At 63.3% G+C, this 26,314-nt stretch overlaps 1 protein-coding gene across 1 annotated transcript in view; it reads left to right on the top strand.

Moving 5' to 3' along the window:
- The window catches only part of LOC119113778 (rhomboid-related protein 2), a gene marked incomplete at its 5' end in the record, with an annotated part of 58,293 nt that extends 32,395 nt beyond the window's left edge, over nt 1–25,898 (top strand). Inside the window, 5 exon segments of the mRNA XM_037238015.1 lie at nt 7,620–7,732; nt 8,334–8,451; nt 21,321–21,481; nt 23,678–23,897; nt 24,248–25,898. Coding sequence (XP_037093910.1) covers nt 7,620–7,732; nt 8,334–8,451; nt 21,321–21,481; nt 23,678–23,897; nt 24,248–24,559 — 924 coding nt within the window.
- Between the last annotated feature and the right edge of the window lie 416 nt (nt 25,899–26,314).

Genomic DNA, 26,314 nt, shown 5'->3' with positions numbered 1-26,314 from the left:
TCTTAGGACCAAACCATCTGTTGACACGGATGGGGGCCGGCCTCATTGAATTATGCATTGTAAGGCCATGGAATTGCACGAGCTAATCTGCCAAATGGCAAGCTCAGGTTTCACCGCAAATCCCCGGTTTTCTTTGTTTGGCTAAAAGGCTTGTCAGGCCAAGGCACTAAATCCACTGACGGATCGCATTGCAGCCAGTTAAGCACGGCGCGAAATGAACGTGTTGACGGAAGCTTAACCCACCGCCAGTTATGTGCAACACAGATGATCATGCCCTTCGTGACCGGCCGTAGGCCCAACACGCCCGCGCGCTGCCCACTATCTTCCGCCGCTGACGTCAAGCCAATGGCGCGTCGAACTCGCACCGACACAAGCTGGAGCACTGGATTAACGGACGGGTGGGATCGAAACGGATGGCTTGGATTGAAACGGATGGATTGGAACGAGATCAGAGAGTCATTCGTTCGCCCTGCGGATGATGGCTTTGAATGTGCGCAGAGGATGAAGCAGCTGAGATCCGGCAGCATCTGCCAGTGGGCGCGCAGATCTGCTGACGCTGTCGGTCCCGTGACTGGTGGTGCAGACCGATGAGGTCGGTGCAGACCGATGCAGACCGATGCATCGGTGCAGACCGATGAGGTCTGCACTAGAGTCCCCTCCCGCGGACTGGAGGTCAACACATCCCGCGCATGTGTGTTCGTTCTTGTCACTGCGCCCGCGACGTCACCTGTGCATTCGATAGCTGACTTGGCCTGCGACGGTCCCGTGCCGGCCGTAATGGTCCGGCCCGGTCCCACCCGGTCCCGTTTCGTGAGCGGCGGTCCCTTCTCTTCAGCGGCGGTCCCTTCTCTTCAGCGGCGGACCCATCTCGTCAGTATTGGCCCCGTCTCTCCAGCGGCTCCTTTATCTCGTCAGCATTGGTCTCGTCTCGTCAGCATTGGTCCCATCTCGTCAGCATTGGTCCCATCTCGTCAGTATTGGCCCGTTCAGGCTGCGCCAACATGCGGCATGGCACTTCCGTCCGCTGCTGGAGTGAAAGACGCATCATCAGTGAGGTGACCGAGGCTGACGGCCGCCGCGTGGCACCTGCGCCGGCCCCTCGGGGGTCCGCGGCCGGTCACCTGGACGCGGAACCGTATCCTCGCGTGCCGGAAAGCCGATAATCGCACTTTTGCGAAAAGATTGCGGAATTCTCACCAAGTGGCTTGGCTAGTCCGCAAGTCTCTTTATACGTACCATTTTCCGGAATGCAGATAGACATTAGCTTCTGGGAGAAGGTAGCCAGAGCATGAGACCAACCCCGCTGTTAGTGGTTGGGGTGCCGTTTCACAGCCGTGCATGCACACGGTGCATGTAGTGCAGCATCGTCTGCCCAACAGCAGAAATGCCCGTGACCACGTGTTAAGTGTGCTGGGGGCCTCGTAAAGCGGTCTGATGCCGCCCCAATTGTCTGCTAGTGTGGGACCGGTGGTGACGGAGATCAAGGGGGAGCCGGTGAGCCAGGTCAGGTGGGAATTCCTGCCGCGGCCTTGGTACCAGCCAGATCTCACCGCCCTCACCGAGACAAACGCGATCAGGCTGTACAAGCTCAGCGTCGCCGGAGCTCCGCTGTGACAGTTTTGTGAAAGCTTGCGGTGTCGGTTGAAATTCCCAAACGGCGGCCACTCACAGGAGACAGCCGACCGGGGGGTGCTACACCAGCGCTTGGGACACCCATCGCAACCGTGAAGTTATCCGAGGTGAGCCGTTTGCGCCCGTGAAGCATTGCCGTTGCGAAACGCGGTCGGGAACGGCATATCCCCGATCGTTCGTCTGCACGATGGTGACGTCATCTGAACCGCAGCGGATATTGTCTGACGTCATCTGTCCCTATCTGACCTGATCTGCCCTCCCCTCGCCTCGGGTAGCCTTGTCTGACCTTGTCTGACGTCATGCATCCGTGGCAGACCTGATTTGTCCCTGGATCGCCTCTGGCAACCTCGTCCGACCTTGTCTGACGTCATACGTCCCTGTCAGACATGATCTGTCCGTACCTCGTCTCGGGTGACCTTGCCTGACCCCATCCGGCCACGGCTGAGACCGGCGGCGCTCCGTCGGAGTTGTCACCTTCGCCGCGCTCGTTATGCACCGCATTCACGGGCGCGTTCTCTCACGGCGGCGGTTGCCTGCGACCTAAGTGGCCCCTGATGTCCGGCGGTGACGACCGGCGGGGGTGGTCCGACCGCCGGCGGCCGCGCGCTGCGGTCCGCGCTCCGGTGCGGTCCAACTGCTTCCGGCCGTCGCCGCGTCCACTGGCGCTGTGCAGGCACGGCTGCTTCTCCGGGAGATCGTCTCGTTTCGCGGCGGCGCTCAGCAGACAGCAGGGCCTGACTGTGTGTCCGCGCGCTGTGACGGTGTGCCGAAATCGCCTCAGCGAAGGGTGTCTTCGAGGCCGAAATGTTTTCGCCATATCCAGAAAGAGAACGAAATCGGCGGAAATGTCAGCTATTCCTGACGGGGAAACCGAAATAACATGAAGGTCTAAAAACCTGGGAGCCCGAAATGTTCCACAAACGGTGTCGTTTTTGACCCAAAGGTTTATATTTTGACACGCCGGCTACGCCTGTTTATGCGCTCCGACCCGCCGACGGTGCGGCGTGCCCCGTGGCCGTGCTTTGCGACGGCAGTCGGGGAGCACATCCGCCACGTCACGAACCTCGGAGGGACACCGGCCGATGCCCCAGCCACGAGGCCGCGCTGTCGCGTGGGGGCCTAGACCCCAGCCTCCCCGCGCTCGTCGCCTCGCCCCGTGACCCGCGCCGTGTGACGTCAGAACCACGGCCGGCGGCGGGCGGGCGCCGTCACGTGACGTCGGCTGTGACGGGCGCCGTGACGCGGGGCCATCGATCCGGCAGCGGCGGGGTGCGGAGCGTGCGGCGCGCGCCTCGGCCGGCCCGGGGAACGCCCTCCGCGCTCCCAGCTCGCCACCGGTCGACTGGGCTGCCGACTGCATGCTCCGCGACAAAGAGGTTGCGGCGTCCAAAAGCGCAAATCATCGTCGCGCGGCTCGGCGCCACGGGCTGTCGCCCTGCAACCAGGTCGTGACCTGCGCTGGGCGCGACCTATTACCTGCGCTGGGCGTGACCTGTGACCTGCGCCGGGCGCGACCTGCGACCTGCGCTGGGCGTGACCTGTGGCCTGCGCTGGGCGTGACCTGTGCCCTACGCCGGGCGTGACCTGTGCCCTACGCCGAGCGTGACCTGTGACCTGTGCTGGGCGTGACCTGTGGGTCGGGCGGTGCGCAGCCACGGGGCCCTCCGGTGACATGTTGACGCACGTTCTGTCGGTTACGTAACACCTTTATCCAATCCCGGTCAGCCTGTGGAAGGTTGACCGGCGCACTGTCGGCTTCACGTCGCGGACCGGCAGCGCGCCGCGCCCTTTCTGCAGAGGCGCGCGCCAGTGCTGTGCTCACGCGGGGACCGCGAACGCTGCCTGGCAGTGAGGACACGGTCAAATCCCGGCTTGATGGTCCGAGGGGTTGCCTCGACCTTGACCCCCAGTCAGCTCGCGGCTGGCAGTCAGCCGAGACCGACCCGAGGTCCTGACAGGTGACAGACGGGTGACAGACGAGTGACAGACGGATGACAGACGGATGACAGGTGCCGCGGCGGACGCGCGCCGTGGGCGGCGCTGAAGCAAACCGCCAACTGACTGCACCAGCCACAGATAAAATGTAACGGAGCCATCCGCAGCAGGCCGGGTCGGGTGAAATGACGCGTTTCTCTACCGATGAGTTTTTAACACAGCACAAAGCTTTATAAAAGAAGGCAAACACGTTTTCATGGAAGAGAGTTCGAACAGAGGTTCGCAGTCGAAGCCTTCACAAGGATTCTTTCAAGACATAACTATATTTTCTGATCGAAACCAGGTCACGTTGAGGAATTGGCTATTGCGTTTATGGAAGAAACTGCAATGGCTTTCCGAAAGGCATAAGATGTTTCCTAGGGGAGGAATTCGTCCCCCGCCCAACATTTTTGTAGAGGCCATCTTTCTTACATAATCGTTAACAGAGCTGTCGTGACTGTTAATGCATTCCACTGTTCCTCCGTTGACGTCATACGGTCTGCTCTAGAGGCGTTCCCTCGCCCCGCTGACGACGTCCCAGCCTTGCGCCCGGGGCGCCGCTGCGGTGCCTTACTGCCGCCGCCTGCATGCCGCGTGCAGCATTCTCCGCCGGCGGCAGCGTCCCGGCCCGGGGCAGCTGTCGGCTCTGATTTGTGGCCTGGCCGCGGAACAGCGCCCGGGGCCGGCCGGGGCGCGGCCGGCCGGCGCACGCAGCCGGCTCGCCTGCTCCCGGGCCGGAGCCCGGCCGGAGCCGGCCGGAGCCGACGGCCGGCGCCGCTCTGGGAAGGGGCGGGGCACCTCCCTCGGCGCCCGACGCGCCGAGATGCCGGCGCCGTCGGGGCAGCGCTGGGTTCCCGGATCGGGCTAACGGCCGCCCGGCGCGGAACCCGGCCGCCGCCCCGCGCCAGCAGTCGCCGCCGCCTGTGATTAGGGCTGGGCGCGTACCCCTTGGTCAAGCGTTCGCGGAACAGGCGACTGCACGGCATGTGAGGCGGGCGATGGCCCGGGGCGAGCTCACAGCGAGGAATTTGTGAGATCGTGCGGTGGCTGATCGGTGACGTGGGTGGGCGACGGCCCGGGCCAGCTCACCGGACGGCGGTGTGGGGCCAGCTCACCGGACGGCGTTCCGGGCCAGCTCACCGGACGGCGATCCGGGCCAGCTCACCGGACGGCGTTCCGGGCCAGCTGACCATACGGTGGACGTGTACGGACCAGGGGCGATATGGGCAGCATCGTATGGCCATGTTCCCCACGCGGGGCATCGCCACGGGGCAGAGCTCTGGGGCGTCCGACATTTCAAGGCGTTCGCTTCCACGCAACGTCCGTGGACATGGTGTCAGACCCCGTAAACTTTGGGAAGCCTGTCACCTGACGTGGCGAGGTCCGCAGCCTTGCGGGATCAGTGTCGCGTGCGACAGACAGGCAGCGCGCAGCTCCACTGGCCGGTGGCGGCCGCTCGGCCGTCGGCGCCCTACGCAGGGGGAGGGGGTCTGATCGATAGCCTCTGTGCCGGCTTCCCTTCCGAACAGGCGGCCGGTCGGGCGCCGGCCGCGCCGCCAGAAGGGGAAGTGCCAGTGCAAACAGCAGGTATTATCGCCGGTCGGCCGCGCCGCGGCGCCGTATTTGCCGCCGCCGCGCCGCGCCAGCTGACGCGGCTTCCGGCGGAAGCTGGCGTCCCGCTCGGAAACGGCCGCCGCCCCCCATTGTCTGACCCCCCTCGGATCGGCCAGTGGCGTGCGCGGGGGTGGCTCGTCCAGCGCCACCCCCGCCATGGTCGCTGAAGCGGGCGTGGTCACGGACGGCGGTGGTCGGCGTGGGCTGACCAACCGACAACTAGAACGAAAGGAAAACGATTGATTTTAAAACGCCGTCCGCCTCGTTATGAGGCAGGTTTAGTCGTTTTTTAGTTGTGACGGATTGCTTTCGAAATTCAGTGAGCCCCATGTGTGTGCACACTCGCACCTGGTCCAAGCTCACTCGAATCCTGATGGAGGCGGAAGTCCTCCCAAGTTGGGGGAGGCGATAGTGGCTTTTGTTTTTCTTTCATCCAGTGTCCACAGACCAATGTTAGATCTTCAGAAAGTCGCGAAGCTTAGCCCCCCCCCCCCCTCCCTTCCGCTTTCCTCCCAGGTTCCCGCGCCCCTAATGCGCCTGTTATATATTTTGTTTTATGTACTGCAACGATTAAGCCTATAGCCTGTAGGCTCCGCTTTGATCTTTCGCGTATCGTAACAAAATCGCTCCACGTTGGAAGGAAGGCAGAACTCTGACAAAGCCTGCCCGCGCACTATAGCGATGTCCTACCCAGAAAAGTGCGTCGAACCGAAGACTGGCATTACAGAAACCGTCAGTTGCAGGCGAGAAAAAAGCACCGAGATTATCCGAGATTCGAGATTATCAATGCAGCGCCGGAGGGGGGGGGGGGGGAGGCGATGGTGGCGGCGAGCGGGCGGAGCAGCACGCCATGTTGGGCCGCGCCGGGCCGTCGGTGTCGATGCTCTAGCTCGTCGGCGCCGACGAGTTGGCAGCGCCCGGGCGGCCACGTGGGCGGCGCGGCGCCGGCCGGCCAGAGCCAGTGCTGCGGCCGGCCGGCTTGGTGTGCGCGCGTGCCACCGCCCGCGGCGAGATCAAACGGTGACCTGGTGACCCGGCGCCGCCTGGGGCGCCGCTCGCTGGTGCGAGGCGCCGACGGCGCGGGCGAGGCTGAGCAGCGGATGAACAGGTGACTTGTTGAGCTTCTCGAGTGGATTCCCAGGCCGCGAAATAATAATTAGCGCCGTGATCTAATTATTTCGCAGGTAATTATTCCTGAAAAGTGTTGTCTGTGAGGCAACGTGTTCAACTATGCTTGTTTTCAGTGTTCAGAGGAGGCCCGCAGTCCACTGTTGAGCGCCGTTGTCACATGCCATCAGCCAGACTCAGTTTCCGCGAATCGTTCGTCTGGTGGAGACCAGTGGTCACGTGACCAGAGTCCCCGCGTCTGTCATGACCAGAGCGCCCTGAAAAGCGGGCGGGCTTCACCGGGGTCCGAAATCAGACCTTACCCTGCATCACCAACCCCCGCAAGCTCTGCCGCGGTCAACCTTTCACGAAACCGAGCTTTTACCCAATCTTCCGAGCTTTTCCACGCCGCTGCCTCTGTGCGGTTGACCTGACCGAGGCCGCCGGCGCCGGCGCCGCCTGGCAGTGTCGCTCGCCTCGCCGCGGATCCGGTAATGGTCCCAGCTCCAGCTGCTGAATTATGCGGCGCCGGCACGCGGGCGGGCGGCGCGCGCCGTGAAAAAGCGTGCCTGCCCTCTGCCCCGGCCCGGGCCGGCGGGAATACTGAAAACGCGGCCGGCGCCGGCGCTTTTTGCCGGGTGAAGTGTGCTGGACGAGGCCCGGCGCGGCCGGGGCACCTGTCTGGAGCAGACCTTTCGCACGAGCGCTGCTCACGCTGCAGGGACAGGTGTGCTCGCATTGTGGTGGATTGCTATCAGGCGTTGACACGCAAACGGCTGCGCTTAATTTGCCGCCATCTGGTGTGCGATTGGTCACGTTATGGATTTGGTTTTGACAGGAGTGTTGACATGAGGCGGAGTGCCGCGAAACGTGACCTCACACATTCGTCCTCAATAGCTTAGTCTGGTCCGGTCCGGTCTGGTCTGGTCTGGTCTGGTCTGGTCTGGTCTGGTCTGGTCTGGTTCGGTCCGGTCCGGTCCGGTCCGGTCCGCTCCGGTCCGCTCCGCTCCGGTCCGCTCCGATCCGGTCCAGCCCGGCCCGGTTTGGTCTGGTCTGGTCTGGTCTGGTCTGGTCTAGTCTAGTCTAGTCTAGTCTAGTCTAGTCTGGTCTGGTCTGGTCTGGTCTAGTCTAGTCTAGTCTGGTCTGGTCTAGTCTAGTCTAGTCTAGTCTAGTCTAGTCTAGTCTAGTCTAGTCTAGTCTAGTCTAGTCTAGTCTAGTCTGGTCTGGTCTGGTCTGGTCTGGTCGCCAGCCGCGCTCGCCAGTGCGCCGCTCACTGTCGCGTCTTGTTGCAGATGACAGGGAAAAGATCGCGAAGTTTCAAGTGTGCCGTGCACCACCGCGACAGAGAGGTGCGCAGCGAGAACGACTTCCACCTCATCACCAAGCCCGTCTCAGCATTCCAGAGGTCAGTGTGGGAGAGGTCAGAGCATCCGACCCCCGCATGTTGTGAGGACCCGGCGCCCGCCTGGTGCAAGGTCCCGACGCACCAACGACCGCCAGGCGTCTCCTAGAGGGGCAGGTCAAACGTGGGAGTGTCCGAGTGCAGTCCGGGACAGCGCAGAGTCGCCCCGTCCCGCGGCGGCTGGACTAGTGACTCACTCCGCGGGCGCATGCCTCATCCTGACTCGAGTCGAGCTGCGCATTCCGTGCCGCCGGGCAGGTCCGGACGAATCAGAGCCGTTCTTAGTAGACATCAGACACATTAGGCATCACATCGGATAACACATCAGACATCAGTCCACATTAGACAATCTACTCGACTGCAGAGATGAAGCTACGCATGTTTGCCTGCGTATTTATTAGCTGAGTTCAAATACTTGTACGCTCTGTTTCACCACCCTGTGCCACCATTGTCGGGGTGACCTGCGCCCTCTGTCACCACCACTTGGCAACGTATGCCCTGGGTCACCATCACATTGGTGACCTACCAACTACGTCTTCGTCGCCACGTCCACCCTTCCCTGTGTCAACATCACCGATCACCACACGGTGTTGGTCGCCGGCAGGATGGTGAAGCTGGTGGCGGACGAGTACTTGACGGACGAGAGGGACCGCAAGTACTACGCCGACCACTACCGGTGCTGCCCGCCGCCTCTCTTCATCGTCTCCGTCACACTGCTCGAGGTAGGCGGCCGCCGTCTCTCCGGCCGAGAGTGGAGTCTCCTCGAATAATCTCGGGAGAAAGGGGGGTGGGTGGGGACGGGGGGGGCGTTTCAAATACCGCGTGTGAAGATGTGTATTTCCCGAAAGCTGAACCGAGGTCGTGAAAAGTTCTGCCTTTCCACTTTAAATGGGGGTGGGTACGGCCGGCCGTCCCCTCTGGACGGTGCCGCCGCTCAGCGTCGGCAGCTGTTCGGCGACGCCGCTGAGCCTTGCAGCCCGTTGCTCGCCCAAATCACAACAGTATTCATATGCAGACGTGTGTGGGTGAGTGCCGTACCGGCTGCGGGGGCCAGCGCGGCGGCTGGGACCCCGCTGGCCTCTGGGCTCCCGCCGAGTCCCACCGAGTCCCGCTGCGTCCCGCTGTGTCCCGCCGCGTCCCGCTGTGGTGCTGGCTGCTTGTTGTTCAGCCTCGCTGCAGTGTGTGTCGTTATGATGTCCCGATATGACGCCGTCTCGGCGATTGTTGCTCGCTCCCGGCGTCAAAAGGCCTGTCTTGGCGTGGCCCAGCGCTGTTCTGGCCGGTCTGTGTGCCGCGTCGGTCGTCTCACCCCCAGCCGTTCTTTCGAAGACGGTCTTTCCGACCGTCTTCTCTCGCCTGCCCACTGCCCCGCTGTGTACACTGTAACACTGGGCCGCCTGTCCCACTTTACCAGGTTGTACCGCGCTGTGTCCCGCCTGTTCGCTGAGCCTCGCCGTACGCCATCCACCCGCGTCCCATCATATCCCACGCGTTCTCCTATGTCCTGCCCGCCCCGGTTCATACCGCCTGTTTCACCACGTCCGCCTGTCCCGCCGTTTTCTGCCCGTCCCATTGTGTCCCGCCGTGTCCCGTCCGTCCCGCCAGGTCCCGCCAGGTCCCGCCAGGTCCCGCCTCGTCATCGGCCGAGGGCGGCCAAGTGCCGCCTCGGCGCAGCGCCATGCTCTCTGCAGCCCTGCCTACTCAATGAGGCCTCCACCCAAAAAGGTGCGCCGATGTCCTATCGGTGCGGCGCCTGACGGCTGCCGGCGCCCACCCTCCCGACACGGCCGCTACACGTGTCCGCCGAGCCGGCCGACAGCGGGACATCTGTCGCGGACACATGTACTCCGCAGCTGCCGTGTCCGCTGCGGACTGCTGCTCCGCACGGCCGCGGACAGCGCGGGACTTACGCTCGACGGCGCGGGGTTCCCGTGCCCGCCTCGCGCGCTGCGGCTTTCCCGCCGGCGGCCCGGAATCGCCGGGCGAACAAGGCTACGGCCCAGTGGCCTTTGTGGTTATGTGCCTGATGTGTTATGGACCGGTTGACTTTTGCATGTACGGGGTGGCGCAGTCAAACCCTGCTGGCCGGCGGATCCCGGCGCTGAGTGGCGTCCCGCCCCACGGCGCCCGAAGCCGGCTGGCAGCGGGCACGTGCGGCCGGCGCGCGCCGTGATTGGTGGGCTGGTGACACACGCGGCTCATCAGCGGAGCTCTCCAAACACGCCGGTCGGGAGAGATGAGCGCCGGGAGCGGAGGGGGGGGGGGGGGGAGGGGGTGCGGCGGCAGGCGCCCGTCGCCCGGGGCCACGCCGACCTCCAACCGAAACTGACCGGAGGCAGCTCCGGCTGTGTTGGCGCCGTCGAGGGCGCGCCACTAGCAGCCGTCTGCGCCGCCCGTCTGCCGGCCCGCCCATGATCCGCGTCGAGACAGTGTACTGGACAGCCGGCCGTCCGCGCAGCTCAGCTGCAGGAGCTCAGCTGGTGATCCTCACACCCCGTCCACGTCCGAGCGCAGGCCGGGGGCGAGACGGCGTTGTCACCTTGCCTGTCTCTGGGCTCGTGTCAGGGACAGGGCGGGGCGGGCGGGCCGGCGGCGTCGCCCCCGTCCCGTCTGTATCCGTGTGTGGAGCCGGAGCCGGGTCGGGCGGGTCAGGCGTGTGTCACAGCACCGTCCCACGCCGCTCGGCCAAATACGGCCCGGGCCGGCCGGCGCCGCCCACGCGCCACCACTCCACCCCTGGGCGGTGGCGCTGGCGGGCCGGCCGCGGTCCGGTCCGGTCCGGTCCGGTCCGGTCCGGTCCGGTCCGGTCCGGTCCGGTCAGGTCCGATGTGGTCTGGTCGGTCCGTTCCCGACGGTGGGTCCGGCGCAAGGCTCGGGGCAATTTCGGCACCCAACGCCACGCTCGGTGTGACGGTACAATGTTCTGAGTGTGCTTCTTCCTCGGGCGTCTCTCCTTCCTCACGCATCCCCTCTTCCTCACGCGTCTCCCCTCTCTCACGCGTCTCCCCTTCCTCACGCGGCACGTGTGGACCGCGAGCCACCGTCACGGCGCCGGCACGGTTTCGTGAAACGCGGCGCCGTTTCGTGGGAGGAGCGCGGGACGGCGTCCCCCTACTCCCGCGCCGGCGTCCGCGCCGGGCGTCCGCCGTAGTTCCCATGATCGGCTCCGGGCCGGGATGAGATCTGACCTTCCCGTAGTTGCGCGCGCCGATTGGCGGGTCAAAGGTCACGCTGGACGGCCGCGGCGGCCATGCACGCCGGCTAATAGCACGTTATAAATGGGCAGGCGGCGCCGCGCCCCGCCGCCAGCCCGTTCCCGTGAGTTATGGTGCGCTGGCTCCGGGGAATATCCCGATTCCCACGCGAGCTGGCCCGCCGTTTTGGCAGCGCCCCGGGCGTCGCCCCAGGCGTACTTTGCTTTGCACGGCTGGGAATTCGGGTGCCTTTCACCTGTGCAGGACCGCGCTATGGAAGAGCAACACCCGGCCGAACACGGCAAGAGACTTTTTTATTTTGAAGTGATGAAAAAAGACGGCGAACAGCGCACGACGTACTGGCCATCAAACCATCGTGTGAGTGGACGGAGACGGTCGTGTTCAGCCTTGTAGCCTTGGTGGGAGTGCAAGCACGTCTGGAGGAAGCGTGGATGCCCCTTCGTCACGAACCCGACATGCGGGAAGAGCCGAGGTAGACCGCGGGATGAGGCAAGGTAGACCGCGCGGGGAGGCAACGAACACCGCGGTGGGAGACAGGCCCCATTTCACCCGGAAGTTGCCCCGTTAGTTCATGCTGCACAATCGGGCGTTCATTTGGCGCCGCAAGAGTGGAGGGGCGCATGCCTCTCGCGTGCGCCGCCACCCGCGGGGGCGTGCGGCTCCTCACGTGCGCCCTCGCACGCGCCGCCGCCGAACCGAGCCGGCCAGACAGCACGAGCCCGAGCCAGAGAGGAGCGCGCGCCGCCGGCCGCAGCCGCTGCCGGCGGATTACCCGACCTTTCACAGTACAGAGCCCCGACGGGCGGGGACTTGCCTGCCGCCGGCATCGGCTGGCCGGCCGGCCGGCCGGCCGGAGTTCGCGATCTGTCGTGCACACCACGCGGACTGTCCGGATTTCATGAACGGCGAGGTCGGCCGAAGCCGCGGGGCTTTCTAAAGACGTGTCTGCGAGCAGAGCCCCGAGGCGTGTGAAGGGATTACCCCTCCCCCGCCTCCGCTCGATGAAGTCCCTGATACTGGAGTATCTAAGCTCCGAGTCTGAGGCGCCCGTCTTCTCGGCCTGGCCTTCTTGCACACTGGTGCAGACTTAAGGACGTTAGTGCGCTCGCGTGGCTCCGTGAAAGCATGCTTATCACTGATCCGGCGCCCGGCGGACACCGTGGTTTTCACGGCCCATCGGCGTCTACGCTGCATAGTTGTCCTGCCCGTGCGAGAAGGCTGGCCGAGGTGGTGCCGGTGCGGTGAGGAGCGGGTCTGCCCGACCTTACCGACCTGACCTGACCTTACTGACCTTACTAACCTGACCTGACCTCACTGGCCTGACCTTACTGACCTGACCCGACCTTACTGACCTTACTGACCTGACCTGACTCGCGGGCTGACGCTGCCCTGCAGCTGCGTTCAGCCCCGCTGTTTAAACGCAAGCGCTTGCGCGATAATCGCGTCCTGGATCGGCATGCGGGACGTCACGGGAGCTCGCAACGCATTCACTGGTGGTGGATTTTGAAAACAGCTGAGGCGGTGAAGTCGCCGAAGTGGCGATCTTGTAGATCAAAGCGTTACAACTATTCGTTTGAGTGGAAATTGACGCGGTCGCTCACCCCGCCCGTCCCCATCATCCATTCTCCAAGGTGTCAGAATTCTCCACGTCATTTGACCTTGTCGCTCACTGGACAGCCTCTTTCCACGGGCCCGCACGCACCGAGCCCGTGACCGAGCGAGGCGACATCCACGGGCGAGAGATGCTATAATCGCAGGCATCACCCCAAACCATTTTTAATCGAATCGGTCAATATTCTGCCACTTTTCTACTGTCGCATGCCCGATCTGACTACCGCGTCAGCCGCCAAGCGTTCTCCGCCGCCGTCGGTGCCAATTCCCAGAGCCGCCATCTCGGAGGTGCGTGTCGAGACCAGCGCGCACGAGACGGCCGGGCGCGCTCCCACGGCTGGCAACGACCGATACCTGTGTCGATGGCGCGGCGGCCAACCCGTCTGGCTTTCCCATCGTTAGCTGTTGGCGGCGGGTCGGCCGGGGTCGCCGCCGATCGCCGGGGTCACGGGGTCAGGCACGGGATGGCAGCCGGCCGTGGCGCGCGCCGCCCGCCGCAGCGCCGCGCCGCGGGCGGGCCGGCGACGGCGGCAGTGGTGACGGCGGCGGTGATGACGGCTGCTGAGCGATGACGCGTGGATGGCGCTCGTCAGCCGGTCCTGTGGCTGTCCGAGGTGGCTTGGAGGGGGTGCCAAGCGGCGAGAGAACGTGACGCGAGTGTTGTGGTACTGGTACTGCGACTTGTTTTGCAGTTGGATGTTCGTGGGTATTCAAGATAGCCAGACCGCCGCAGGGGTTTAGCTCTGCCCGTTCGCAAGCGATGCCGTTATTTCATACGATTCGCGAATTCTGACACAGCACCGTCGATGTATATCGTAGATCTAGTAATCGCTTACCAATACTGCCGACTCGTTTCGTGTTTCTTTGTCGGCCTCGCTGCCGACTATAAAACCAGTCACATCGTTGCAGAGTGAACAAGGGCCCTAATGCGACATGCCATATAACATGCGGCGGTGTCCTTCATAGATGGCCAGATGCCCATCTCGCAAAAGTGGCCGGTGCCAGCGACGAGACCCATGGAGATCCCAGACGCGCTCGTGTCGTCCAGACTGCCGCCTCGGGCGTCCCCCACGCTCCCCCTCCACACCAGCCCCTCTCAGACGCCCCGGCCAAATAATGAGTTCAAAGCGGGTATTTAGACAAAGCCCGACACAAACGGCCAGAGCCGGTGACGTATCGGCGCCACGTGCGCGCCGCCCGCCCCTCAAATGAGCGCGCCGACAACGCCGAAACGCCGCAAACGCCGCGTTCGCGAGAGCGCCGACTATTTACGACGGCCGGCCTGACGTGCCTCAAACGGCGGGGTTTTTGTGTGCGCCATGCTCGCCGCAGTCCGCGTGACGCGCTGTGGTGCCGGGAAGAATGCTCTAATGGCTTCATTTTCTGGCTGCCGGCCGCCGCCGCCGCCGCTCCCCGGACATCCGGCCCTGACTGACGTCATCACCTCGCCCCCGCCCCCGCCCCCGCCCCCGCCGTCAGCCAGATCCGGCGCGCCGCCGTCGCCGCATGTGTCAACGTGTCAGCGGCGGCGCCGAGTGACGGCAGCGACCCCCAGCGCCCAGCCGCCCTACTTCGGCCGTCCCCCGGCCCCGGCCCGGCGCCGGCCCCGGCCGCGACCCCCGGTCACCTGGCCCCGGCTCGTCAGCGGGCACGCGCGTCGACGCCGACAAAAAGCGCCCGCTTCCGCCGTCGACGACGACGAGCCTCCTTTTTCCGCGTTTGTGAGACGTAAAAAGGCGGGGTTTGTCCCCTAAAATAACGAGCCGTTTGTCATCGGTGAGGCTGATGGCTCGGCGCCACGGCGAGTGAAGGTGCCTCGCTCGCGTGTCCCCGCGGGGCCACGCGGACTCGTGGAGTGAGAGCACGGTCTGATTTCGGAGTTTTACCAGAGATACCGCCGTTTTTGCACCGTTTGGTTTGTCTTGGTGCTGTGGCTCATTTTCATCAGATTCGTCATACTTATGGAATATTCAGATTGTGGAGGAATTTATGACTATTGCAGGTGGTTTAGTCACTGCTGCAGTGAAATGTACAAAAATGCAACAAGGGTTGACCAGATGTTCTTGTCTGAGACCAGCATGCGCGTAATTACCTGCTTGAGCAGACCTATGTGGCACACTTCTTAATTGGGCCAATGCATAGCGACATTAACCAGCCCCAGGATGTTACACCCATCATAACGATGCAACCTAGCGAGGACAGTGTGGAAAATATCAGCATAGGACATAAGGCAGAAAGGGGATTAGGATAGGATGTGTATAGGATATGGATAGGATAGGATAGGATAGGATAGGATAGGATATGATAGGATATGAAATGAAAGGATAGGATATGAGGGATAGGATAGGATAGGATAGGATAGGATATGAAATGAAAAGATAGGATATGAAAAGATAGGATAGGATAGGATATGAAATGAAAGGATAGGATATGAAAGGATAGGATAGGATAGGATATGAAAGGATAGGATATGAAGGATAGGATAGGATAGGATAGGATAGGATAGGATAGGATAGGATAGGTTAGGTTCGGATAGGATAGGATATGAAAGGATAGGATAAGGAAGGGTAGGATAGGAAATGATGGGATAGGAAAAGGCAGAGTAGAATAGGAAAGGATAGGCTATGATATGAAATGAAACGATAGCACAGGGTAGGATAGGATCGAATTGCTTTTCCGCGGCGTTTAATGTATCCGCCGAAGCCTCGTGGCGGTGGGATCGGTCGACTCGGCGCGTGAGGGGCCGCCGCTGCACGGTCCGGGTCGCCCGGGTCCGGCTGGGCGTCGGCGGGCTCGCGTGACGCGGCGCCGTCACAGGGGGGCGGCGCGCGCCGCCGCCCCGTCCTCTTAATAGCTCAGCCTGCCGGCCGGCCGGCCCGCCAGCATCCTGAAGCCCGTCGAGGTCAGGGGAGAGAGGGCCGGCCGGCTGGACACCGGACGCATCGTCGCGGCTTCGGCGGTCGGCGCCGGGGGCCGCAGCCGGCGGCGGGGCGGGTCACCTGGCGACGGACAAGCCGTGCGTTGCGGCCGGTCACGCGCCGGCGGGCCGGGGCCGCTCCTGTTCCGCGCCGGCCGCTGGAAAGGCGGTTGGCCGGCCGGGAGAGCGCGCCGGCCGGCCCGGCGCCGCGCGCGAATTCGAGACGGCTGGTGGGAACGTCGCCGGCGTGCTTCCCATGGGCCGGCGCGCTCGTGTGGCGGGAGTGACCGATGAGCGGCGGAGACCGATCTTAACGGGCCGCCGGCCGCAGCAGGGGCGCGTCCAGCGGCTCCGCGGTCACGCGCCGGATTCGTGCCCCACTCCGGCAGCGGGCGCGTCCCGGCGGCGGTGGCGGCGGCGAACCGCCGCCTACCCGGCTGCTGGCCTGGAGCCGCCCCTGCGCTTTCATCGCGAGCGGTTTCCCGGTTTCCACAGTTTTGGCGTAGGTGGCCCAGTTTACACAGTGCGTGGGAGACCTGGGGATAATGGGGGCCGGATCGCGTGGCTCGGTCGGGCAATAGGCGCCGCCAGGAAGATGTTCTGGGAGGCCATGCGCGGCACTAGGCAGCTTGCTTGGACGATTGAGTTAGCAGCATTGGTTACGGCCAAACTGACGGCGAGAGGCTATCTAGATTGCAATCACGACTGGAATGCGACGGCTTTAAACGACGATGGAAGGCATTTAGATGGGGTAATAATCGCGTGCATTTGTAATCGAGCTGGGGTCTTTACGTATCAATGCGCGATGACGATGCTGTACCAGAGCGGTTGAACCGTTTGACCCGACGTATTCAGAGGTGAAACGGCCTGAACGAAAGGAGGACACCGACCGATATTCTATCATTCGGTGCCCCAGCCACATTGGCCCAGGGTTCCAATATGCATCGGAAACCTGTCTTCGTTGTCTGCATTACCATATGACACTGTTTTGGCCGCTTGCCAACACATCACGCAAGCAGTTTTGTTGATGCAATTATGGAAATGATTTCTTCTGAACGGAGGACCGCCGTACGAGTTAAGCTCGTGTCAGCGCTTAGACTGCACTATCCGGCATCCACATGACGTTTATCTTCTTTTTTTTCGTCTCAGCCGCTTACCGATCCCGGTCATCACGCGTTTAGGTAGCGGTTTCCTGAAGCGTGGATGCTCGTGATTGAAGAGGGTTTAGCTCATTCGGCTACAGAAAGTTACCGAATGTGATTAAAACGCGCAACGAGAAGCCATTCGGCCGACTGCATCGATTTATTCAGTCGTGGTGGGATCTATTGAAGCGTTCATCAATGATCTGCAGATGTCAGTGACAATCAGTGACAGGGTTTCGTATCTCCACATTCCCAATAATTGCAACGATCGCAAGCATTCAACCGGTTGGCCTGCGGCTGGCACACCTGAGTAAACCATTGTGCAACAAAAAAAACAAACCAAAACATCTGCAGACCTGGGTCTCTTAATCATCAATCTTCAGATCGGCCTCCTGCTCTCCACGCCTCCTGGAAATGGGCTTTGCAGCTCAGTCCCCTCCCCCGCCAAACCGCATCAGCCCGTGGAGGCACGTGGACAGCGGCGCCGCTCGCGCGCCACGGTTGCCTCCACGCTGACCGCCTTCAAATCAGACCATTAGGGGGAGGGGGGGGGGGGAGGATGCGGGCGGCCCTGGATAACCCGTGAGTGTGTAATCACGGCGCACAATGTAGCGGCCGCGCCCAGACCGGCCCCCGGCGAGGCGTGACGGGGGCGCCGGCGGCGCCGACCGGGCACGGCAACTGTGACCGGGTCATTACAACTGGACCAGGACCAGGAGCAGAACCAGGACCAGGACCAGGACCAGGACCAGGACCAGGACGAGGACGAGGACGAGGATCGGAACCGGGACCGGGACCGGGACCTGAGACTGGTCCGGGACCGGGACCGGGACCAAGACCGGGACCGGGACCAGGACGAAGATCTGGATCGGGACCGGGACCAGGATCAGGACCAGGACGAGGATCTGGACCTGGACCAGGACGAGGACCGGGACTGGGACTGGACCCGGACCTGGACCTGGACCTGGACCTGGACCTGGACCTGGACCTGGACCTGGACCGGGACCGGGACCGGAACCGGGACCTGGACCTGGACCTGGACCAGGACAGGACTTGGACCGGGACTGGGACTGGGACCGGGACCGAACAGCCGCAGCTGGCAGGGACGCCGAGCGATCCCGGACGCACACGGTGGTCATGGGGTGAATGAGAGGGCACGGGAGGTTGACACATTCTCACCTCAGCAAAGGCTATGTTTATCAATGCATGCAGGACCGTCGTTTGGTTCTGCTCGCCTTTCTAAAACTCAGCCCAATTTGCCATATTTGTGTGCACATCGCAGAATGGAAAGTGTCCTGCCAGCCACGAGCTGGTGATGCTGGCGGGCATGGCTGTCGTACGAGGCTAGCTGGCCTTCCCCACCGACATGTGGGAGGGGGGGGGGGGGGCGGACGGCGCTGTCGCGGCCGACCAACGGGATCGACTCGGCTGTCCGCAGCTGGCACCGCGGCTCTCCGCAGCACAGCCCTCGCTCTGACCTGCACTAGCTGGCCGTCGCTGTCCACCTTTCACCGCCGGAGTGTACCCCGTCGCCCTGACTCGGATGGTGATAGCGATTAGGGGGGGGGGGGGCGAGCCGGCGCAGCCCGCAGAATGCCCGGGCACGGCTCGGTGTGCGGCTGCCTGGAAAACCCATTACCGCCGGCACCTGGCGCCCAGAGACCTGCACCCCCTCCCCTCCCCCTCCCGAGTGGCTACACGCGCTCCGGGCGTGGTCTGGACGCCTGGCCACGGCGCTTGACCCGGCGAGAGACCTGCCGTCGCTGGCGGAGGTCCCACGGTGCTGGCCGGCTCTGGCGGTCGGGGCGTGTTTGCGGCGGGTGTCCAGAGGCCCGGCGGCGTGTGTGCAGGATCGGGGTCGATTGCGGCGTGGGGCGGATTGCGGGGCGTGCGGTGGGTTTCACAACGCGTGTCGGTTTGGCGACATGAGCCAGATTTCGTGGCGTCTTGAGACCGTGGCGGGCCTCGAAGTGGACCCCCTCGCCCCCGCGCCCGTGACGCGTGCCTCCACCGCAGCGGATCGCCTACTTCCGCCGGCGATTTTCCTGGTTGGTGGTCTCGGGCCGGTCCGCTGAGTGGTCCGCAGCAGTCAGGTGTCCACATCAGCAGCGCGGGCGCCTGCAGTCGCCTGCGGTACGGACAAATTCAGGCATCGCTATCGCGCTGGCTCCGTGGCATTCCGCAACCAGCAGAGAGCCGCTGACGGCCCTCCGCTCGCTCGTGCACCGCGCGCCTTCGGTGGTCCTCACACGGGAGGCCCTCCGCCTGGTCCCGGCGCGGCGGTCCTCGACGGGGGTCCTCCGCGGCCAGCAGTTCCTCTGAAGCCCGCCGGCGCCGCTCCAGCGGCCGGGGTCGTCGCCGCCGTCAGCGGGCGGCCAGCGTCTGCCGCCGGCGCGGCGCCGCCCTGCCTGGCCGGGCGGCCGCCGGCGCCGTTCCGCCGCCCTCCGTCAGCGGCACGCGCCGCCACCTGCCCGCTCAGGTGTTTGTCACGGCGCGGTTGCACTCCGCCGCTGCCGCCACCGCCGCCGCTGCTGGCGGCAGGTGGGCCTGGCACGCGCCGGATGCGTCTCCGCGGTTGACCGGTCGCCCCGGGGGTCACGCGGCCGGCGGAGCGGGCCGCGCCGCTCCGCATCCGTCCCCTCCCCCCCCCCCCCGGCGGCAGGTGAGGCGTCCAGCCGGCCACGCTTGGCCGCTCGAGAGAGGACGGCAGAGCGGTGGTCACGCGCCGCAGGCGATTTTAGGCCGATGAAGCTGCTGAGGTCGGAGACCGGAAGCCGGGTGTTGGAGCTCTTACCTCGGCGGCCGAGATCTTTCGCCGCAAGGGCCCGCGGAAGCAGGAGGGGAACCCACCGGTCGCTTCCGTCGCTGCCAGCCTTTGCCGTGGTCTTGAGCGTGCACGGGGGTATCTGCCCGGCTACAGCAGGTGTTCCGAGAGGCTACGCGCTCGTGCCGGCGCGCTGCGGCCCGTTAGTGCGCAGGCGCGGCCGGCCGCCGGTGCTGATGGCGCCGTGCTCGGGCGCGGAGGGAGACCGCGTCCGGCCGTCAGGCTGGTGTGGGTCAGAGCGCCTCCGGTCTGCGACCCGACGCCGGAGGAGACGCCGGCCCGGGGCCAGCGCTTGAACCGGGCCCGCGCCGCTGCTTCCCCGCCGGCGGACGGCGCGACGCGTGTGGCCGCCGCGCATCGGCCGCACTACCCGGCGTGCCTCTCGCAGGGGGTCGGGGGTCGGGTGGGGCTGCCCGCGGCGCACACCGACCCAGCCGCCACCGCGCTGATCAACGGCCGACAAAAAGCCCTCTCCTCCGGCCAGCGCCAGCACCAGGGCCAGCGCCGGCCTGACGGATCCTCCGGGCCGGGCAGCGGGATGCAGACGGCCGCCGGGGCCGGGCAGGACCACGCCCTCGTGTCGCCGTCACAATTAGCCGGCTGCTGGGCGGCGCTGCCGCGATGGGCGCCGGCGTTTTGCGTTTTTGCGCGGCGGTCGCGGCGCATCCGTCGAACGGGTCATCCTTATTCAACGGCGGCTCGGGCCGCGCCGGCAAAAAGCGAGGAATGTTCCGCGGCGCGCGGCGCGCCGTATCGCGCTGACCCGGCGCGCCCGCTGCCCCCCCCCCCCCCGTCACGTGACCCGACCCGGCGACCGGCCGGCAGGCAGCGCGGGACACCGCGTCGCCGCCGGCGGCGCTCAAGTTACCTGGCCTCTGGGCGGGGACTCCCGGGTTCAGTTCTCCATTGGGAAAGTACTAATCTGAGGGTGCTGCCTGACAGGTGCTGTGTCACCCAAAAGCAACTGCACTCGAAGGCGCGGGGTCGGACACGTTTTCCATTGATATCACAGGTTGTAGCTTGTGGGCGGCGGGGCGCCATATGACCAGGGTAGTCGGCGCGCACTAAAGCCCAAATCATCACCATCACTTGTGGGCGGCGTTTGGCGATAGGTAGCAGGGCGCCGTTTTCCTTCATCCGGTCCGACTTCAACCGGCCGGTGGCCGGGCTGTTGTGCGAGACGTCGGCTCCCTGTCCAGCCCAGCACTCCCTGACTCCATAACGCACCCGCCCTTCTGCGCTGAGCCTGGCTGGGTCGGCTTTGTCTGTTGTCTGACTGTCCCGTGTCGCCGTCATCGTGTCTGAACTGATGACTCCATAGCGCATATGCCCTTCTGCGCTGAGCCTGTCTGGGTCGGCTTTGTCTGTTATCTGACTGTCTGGTGTCACCGTCGTCGTGTCTGAACTGATGACTCCACAATGCACGTGCCTCTCTGCAATGAGCCTGTCTCGGTCAGCTTTGTCTGCTTTCTGACTGTCTGGCGTCGCCGTCGTCGTGTCTGCGTCTGTGTCTGACGAGCTGCGGCATGGGCTCTGTGTCGAGCGGTGTTCCTGCTCAGCTGAGTCGGCCCTGAACCGTGCCGTCGACAGGGACCTGCTCGGATCTAATCACGGGGTCGTTCCAGCTGACCTGCGCTGACCGGGCGTCACGGTCTCGTCGGATGACATGACCTTTCGTCGGATGACATGACCTTTCGTCGGATGACATGACCTCTCGTCGGATGACATGACATCTCGTCGGATGACAAGGCCCGTCCGCACCCAGCAGCACGGCAGGCGAGCTGCAACCTGGCTTGATTGGATGACCCGATCCGCTGCCGTCGTCAGCTGACCTGACGGCCGATGGACTGCGGTCTAAGCCGTGGCCTCGCCCTCGTTGCAGCTGGGCTTCTTCATCTACTACACGGTGACGGGCCTGGAGGTGGGCGGCCATGAGACGTCCTCGTCGGTGACGCCGGTGCCGATCGACTCCGTGCTGCTGTACCGGCCCGACCGGCGCTGGCAAGCCTGGCGCTTCGTCACCTACATGGTGCTGCACGCCAGGTGAGGCCCGCCTCTCGGCCGCCGCGCCGCCTCTCCGCCCCCGCGCCGCTCCTCCGCCGCCGCGCCGCCGCGACGCCGCCTTTCCGCCGCCGCGCCGCCTCTCCGCCGCCGCGCCGCCGCGACAGGCGCCTCTTCCGCTGCTCCACACCGACTCGGTGTGGGGTAATAACAACACGGTGACCGATGATGCAACTCGGAGTTTTTAACTCTGCCGTAGTATCGTGTCGAGCCGTGCTGGTGGTGTCTCGTTTGCCCTGCCTGCGGTGAGTCGTGACTCTGAGGCCTGATCACCAGCCGCTCGCCACAATGGAAGAGAACACACGTCACAAGGAGCTCAGGCATGCGAGAGTGTCCCTCGCCAGTTTACAGACCAGTTTTGCACTCCAGTGGTTTGGCTTCGACGACCGAGCCCAATTAGTCCGCGATTAGGTTGTTGTCAATAGTTTTGTAAGCTGCTCTTTTTAGGCGGCGCCATCCGCGAGGTTCCGACCTAAGCCAATCCGATCGGCAATTTTGGCGTGCTGCCACTCTTGCAGCATCATCTCGGAGTGACCGCCCGGGTTGGCTGTGGTCGATGCATTCGCGGACTCGGGGACACCCTGCGAGGTCACATGACCTGCGACGTCGCTCCCGGCTCCGCCGCTGACCAATCACGTCCTCCCCTCGCACACTGCGTCCAATCGGAGGCGACCCGCGCCAGGACTCACGCCGCCGACGTGCTGGCTCGAACAGGACGACGGGCTCCTGAGCGGCCGGCGCGAGACGGCGCCGCGGCCGCGCCGTCTGCCGGTGGCCGCGGGCGGCGGCTCGTTTGTCACTGCGCCACTATGGACGAACGTGCGCCGTCCGCCGCTGGTCGGATTAGATCAGCGCCGACTGCCGGCGACAGCTTAGTGAAATAACCGGGCACGGCGCCGCCCGGCGCCGTAAGGGTCACTCTTGCGGCACGACCACGCGGACGTTCAACCATATCGGCCGGAGCCCGACCGAATTTGAGGGCTCTTTCAAAGTTTGACATTCCCAATAAATGCCAACGGGGATCGGCCGGCGCCTAGAAAAATGTCCGCCGCTAATCCGCCGCTCAGGTGGGAAACCACGAAAATATCATCCGGGCGCCAGGTAGACAGCGGGAGGTGCGCCGCCCGCCCATTTTCCACGGTCAGGTCGGGTGCTGTGAGACACGCACTGTTGCGCACGGTCCTCGCTGCGAGCGGTGACGCCGGGCGCCAACGGCGGATCGGTCGGCGCCGCTTGCTGGGCGCCGTCCGTGGCTGGAGCCCGCCTGCGAGGGCTCGGTTCGTCGGCCGTGATGGCGCTTCTCGTCTCGCGCACTTCCGGCCGGCTGCCGGTGGAAGGACATATCTTGAATGTTCGACAGCTGCCTCGCGATGCCCGGCTGTCGCAATGCGAGGAACCCCATTTCAGACATTTTCTGGGGCTTCCTGCTGCTGGACGTGGACCTAGTTATACGCGGTCTTTCGAATTCCAGAAGAAATCCACGATCTTTTGTCTGTTTAGGCCAGTGACTATCGGGAGGAATCGCAATGGATTGAGTTAATAGTTGTTCTGCTTCGATGGAGATCTTACGTGGGTCGACTGGAATGTTTCATTAAGAGGTTCTTTCCAGGCCATAGATGATTGATGTACGTACGGAAACAAAAGCCGATCCTGCTTGTTGGTTGCAAGATATTATTATTTTAATTTTCGCCTGCTTTTTAATGTCCCATTGTCTGTGGCTGATGTGCCTGTCAACATCGTTTCTCATATTCGGAATTAACCTGATTTATCTTTGATTGATTTCATTTGCATATATGACAGTAGTAATAGCCATGACAGCCGTGCAATAGCGAGGCATTATATATGTGAACATGGCTCCTCGCTTATGTACTGAACAAATTACGTGATTTAAGTTAACTTTGGTTGATATACCAATTGATATGTGATTTACCTTGGCGTGTCTTGGAAGCAGCTCTGCTTCCTGGGGCACATGAAAATTGCAATGCTTCGGTGTGACAGTGTGGGTGGTCTCCCTTCTGTTTGCTACCTGTCCTTTAGCTTGCCGGTATAGTTTGTGGAATTACTGACGCTCTTGGAATACCGCCGTCTGCCCTTTCGGCAGCTGGTGACACGTGATCTTCAGTCTGCTCACACGGTTTTTGCTGCTGCCGAGCTCTAACGATGCCGCGCTCTCCGCAGCTGGTGGCACCTGATCTTCAACCTGCTCGTGCAGCTGGTGGTGGGCCTGCCGCTGGAGATGGTGCACGGCTCCGCCCGCGTTTTCACCGTCTACATGGCCGGCGTCCTGGCGGGCAGTCTTGGAACTTCAGTCTGCGACACCAGCCGCCAGGTGTACCTGGTGGGAGCCTCCGGCGGCGTGTACGCTCTGCTGGCGGCCCATATCGCGAACGTCCTGCTGGTGAGTTTGGCGTGCTGACGTCGAGCCACTCGATGCTTACACTGGGCGGGTTGCTTCAATGATCACGTGAAGAACAACATTGAAAACTTGATTGAAGCATCAGTCCTGGTCTCAAAATGTTTGGACGATCTTTTGCCTCTGACGTCGAGAATGGAGTGCTTGCCCGTGTGATCTAGTATGTTGTCTCATCATTGCATCTGTTGCTGGTTGCAGACTGCAAAATGGCTGCTCATTGCAACGATATTTGTGAGAGGTTGTTTGGCGAATGAATCCTTTCATTATATTGTGTTTGCTCCTCTTGTTGCGCATGCCGATCACGAGTAGCCAATAAAATCCTCGTTTGCTTTCAGAATTACCACAACATGGAGTTCGGCGTCTTCCGTCTGCTCATAGTGTTTCTCATCGCAAGCTTCGACGTCGGCTTCGCCATCTACCACCGGTACGCGCCAGTGCCATCTGTTGAGCCGGCCGTAAGTTATGTTGCGCACCTGGCCGGTGCAGCGGCGGGCCTGTCGCTGGGGCTCGTGGTGCTCAAGAACTTCCAGCAGAAGCTGCACGAACAGCTGGTGTGGTGGCTGGCGCTGGGCGCGTACATCGCCTGCACGCTCTTCGCCATCATCTTCAACATCCTCCACACGCCGGCGAACGAGAGGTTCGTGTGAGTGGTGGCGCCGCCCGAGGCCGCCGCCGGCGTCCGGGGCGTTGGCCCTGAGCGTCGGCCGGCCGGCGTCCGTCCCATGCTGTGATATAGTGCAGACGCACCAGGAGTGAGGCTGCACGGCGTGCGGGGCCAGAAGCCTGTCCAGACTGCGGCCCGGCGGCGATCTGAGCCTGCCGCGCCCGCCGTGCAGCGCGGAAGTGAGCAACGGCAATATCCGAAATGCATCCACGTACCAAAGAAGGTAGCATTTGTGTTCCCTGTGTTTGCCTGGCTGAGTACCGCGTCGTAGTCGTTCTGTTGAGTCATGGTTTGTTGAGAGCCGCCAGAGACGGAAATCGGTGATGTGGGACGATTTGACCGGCATGTGCTTCTCGTGGTGGTGTAGCGTTAGCGCTGTCCTGATGCGTTTCTGGAGAATGCGCCGTCGCAGTCTCCCTACGGCTGTCATTGTCGATATCATTTCGCCCTGGAATCACAGAGCAGTACCCTCGGCCGGCCCGGCGGCGGACCAGCCAGCCGTCGCAGTGGCGGCTCGAGGGATCCGTCTGCTAACATAGATGAGCCTTCTTTGATCCGAGTCAGAAGTCCTTCACCCATCCGTTGCCCAGCTAACCTGTCTTACCTCCCAAAGCGCGAGAGCCGTCCCACTCCCGACCGAGCCATTCCGTGGCCTCGGGCCGCGCCGCCCGGCCCGGCCGCGTCCCGCCGTCCAGTGATGGTCGCGTGCCTCCGCCGAACCCGCGGTCGGCCGTCCGAACGCGCATGCGCGTGTGCGACTCGGAACGTCTGTGTGCTCTGCGCAGCTGTGTGAACGACGTGCTGCGAGCTGCGGGCGCCGCCCGCCGGCCAGGCGGCCTTTCTAGTCATAGCGCGTCGTTGAGCTGGGTGGTATGTGTGCTGTTTGTCCGGTGTCTGTCGACACTAACCATCGTGACTTTATACTCGTGAAGTGTCGGGGCGCGTGCCCCCGCGTTGTCTGTCAGCTCGAACTGCCCGATCAGCTATCACGCGCTGGGATAGCTCGCTCAGCCACGTGCACATAATTTCTCCGGATTAGCCCGTACATATCAGCGCGCCTGGCCGGGCCGGGCTGGTCCCGTGCTCGGACCGACCAACATTCTACAGCTCTATTCCGCCGTTGTCGCCGTGGTGACGTCATTGGGACCGGTGACGTCATCGGGTTGGCCTGTGATGGGACACTGCCGGCGCAAGATGTGTCGCGCCCGGTGGTGGATGTCGCATGCCTGGCTGTCCGGATTAAACGCGCATTTCCTGTGCTGGGATTCTGTTGTTCCATGCGTGTAACTCTGATATTGAAGAATATAGCTGAATGCACGACACCTGGCGTTACATATATGCCCTCGTAGCCCGACCGGTTTACACACGTTAACACAAGCCCGCGGCGTCACGTTCAGTTATGCATCGGGTTTCTTCTTCACCGTTCCTACCTTCGCCGTTTTGTGGAGCGGCCGCGCCATACGAAAACAGAGCCTCCAGTTGCGCCGCCAAAGGCACCGCAATCACGCCAGGCGCCAGATGGCCGTCGGCAAGTGTGAAGAGCTGATGGCTTCATCCCGTCTGCAGATCCGCAGACAGATAGACGAAAACATTGCCTTACACCAGACTTTTCTTAAACTGGTCAACCTCGCTGATCACACTCGACAACGTGTAATCCCGTCTCGCCACGGCACACGGTTTGTGCGGCGTGCGATTCTGTTCCCTTATCAGTCCTCGTCGCGATGTTAGCACGGGTCAA

Source organism: Pollicipes pollicipes, unplaced genomic scaffold (genome assembly GCF_011947565.3).
Source record: "Pollicipes pollicipes isolate AB1234 unplaced genomic scaffold, Ppol_2.1 Scaffold_7262;HRSCAF=8765_pilon_pilon_pilon, whole genome shotgun sequence".
Lineage (NCBI taxonomy): Eukaryota > Metazoa > Arthropoda > Thecostraca > Pollicipedomorpha > Pollicipedidae > Pollicipes > Pollicipes pollicipes.
Note: the sequence above shows the minus strand (reverse complement) of the source record. Positions and strands in the feature narration are given on the sequence as shown.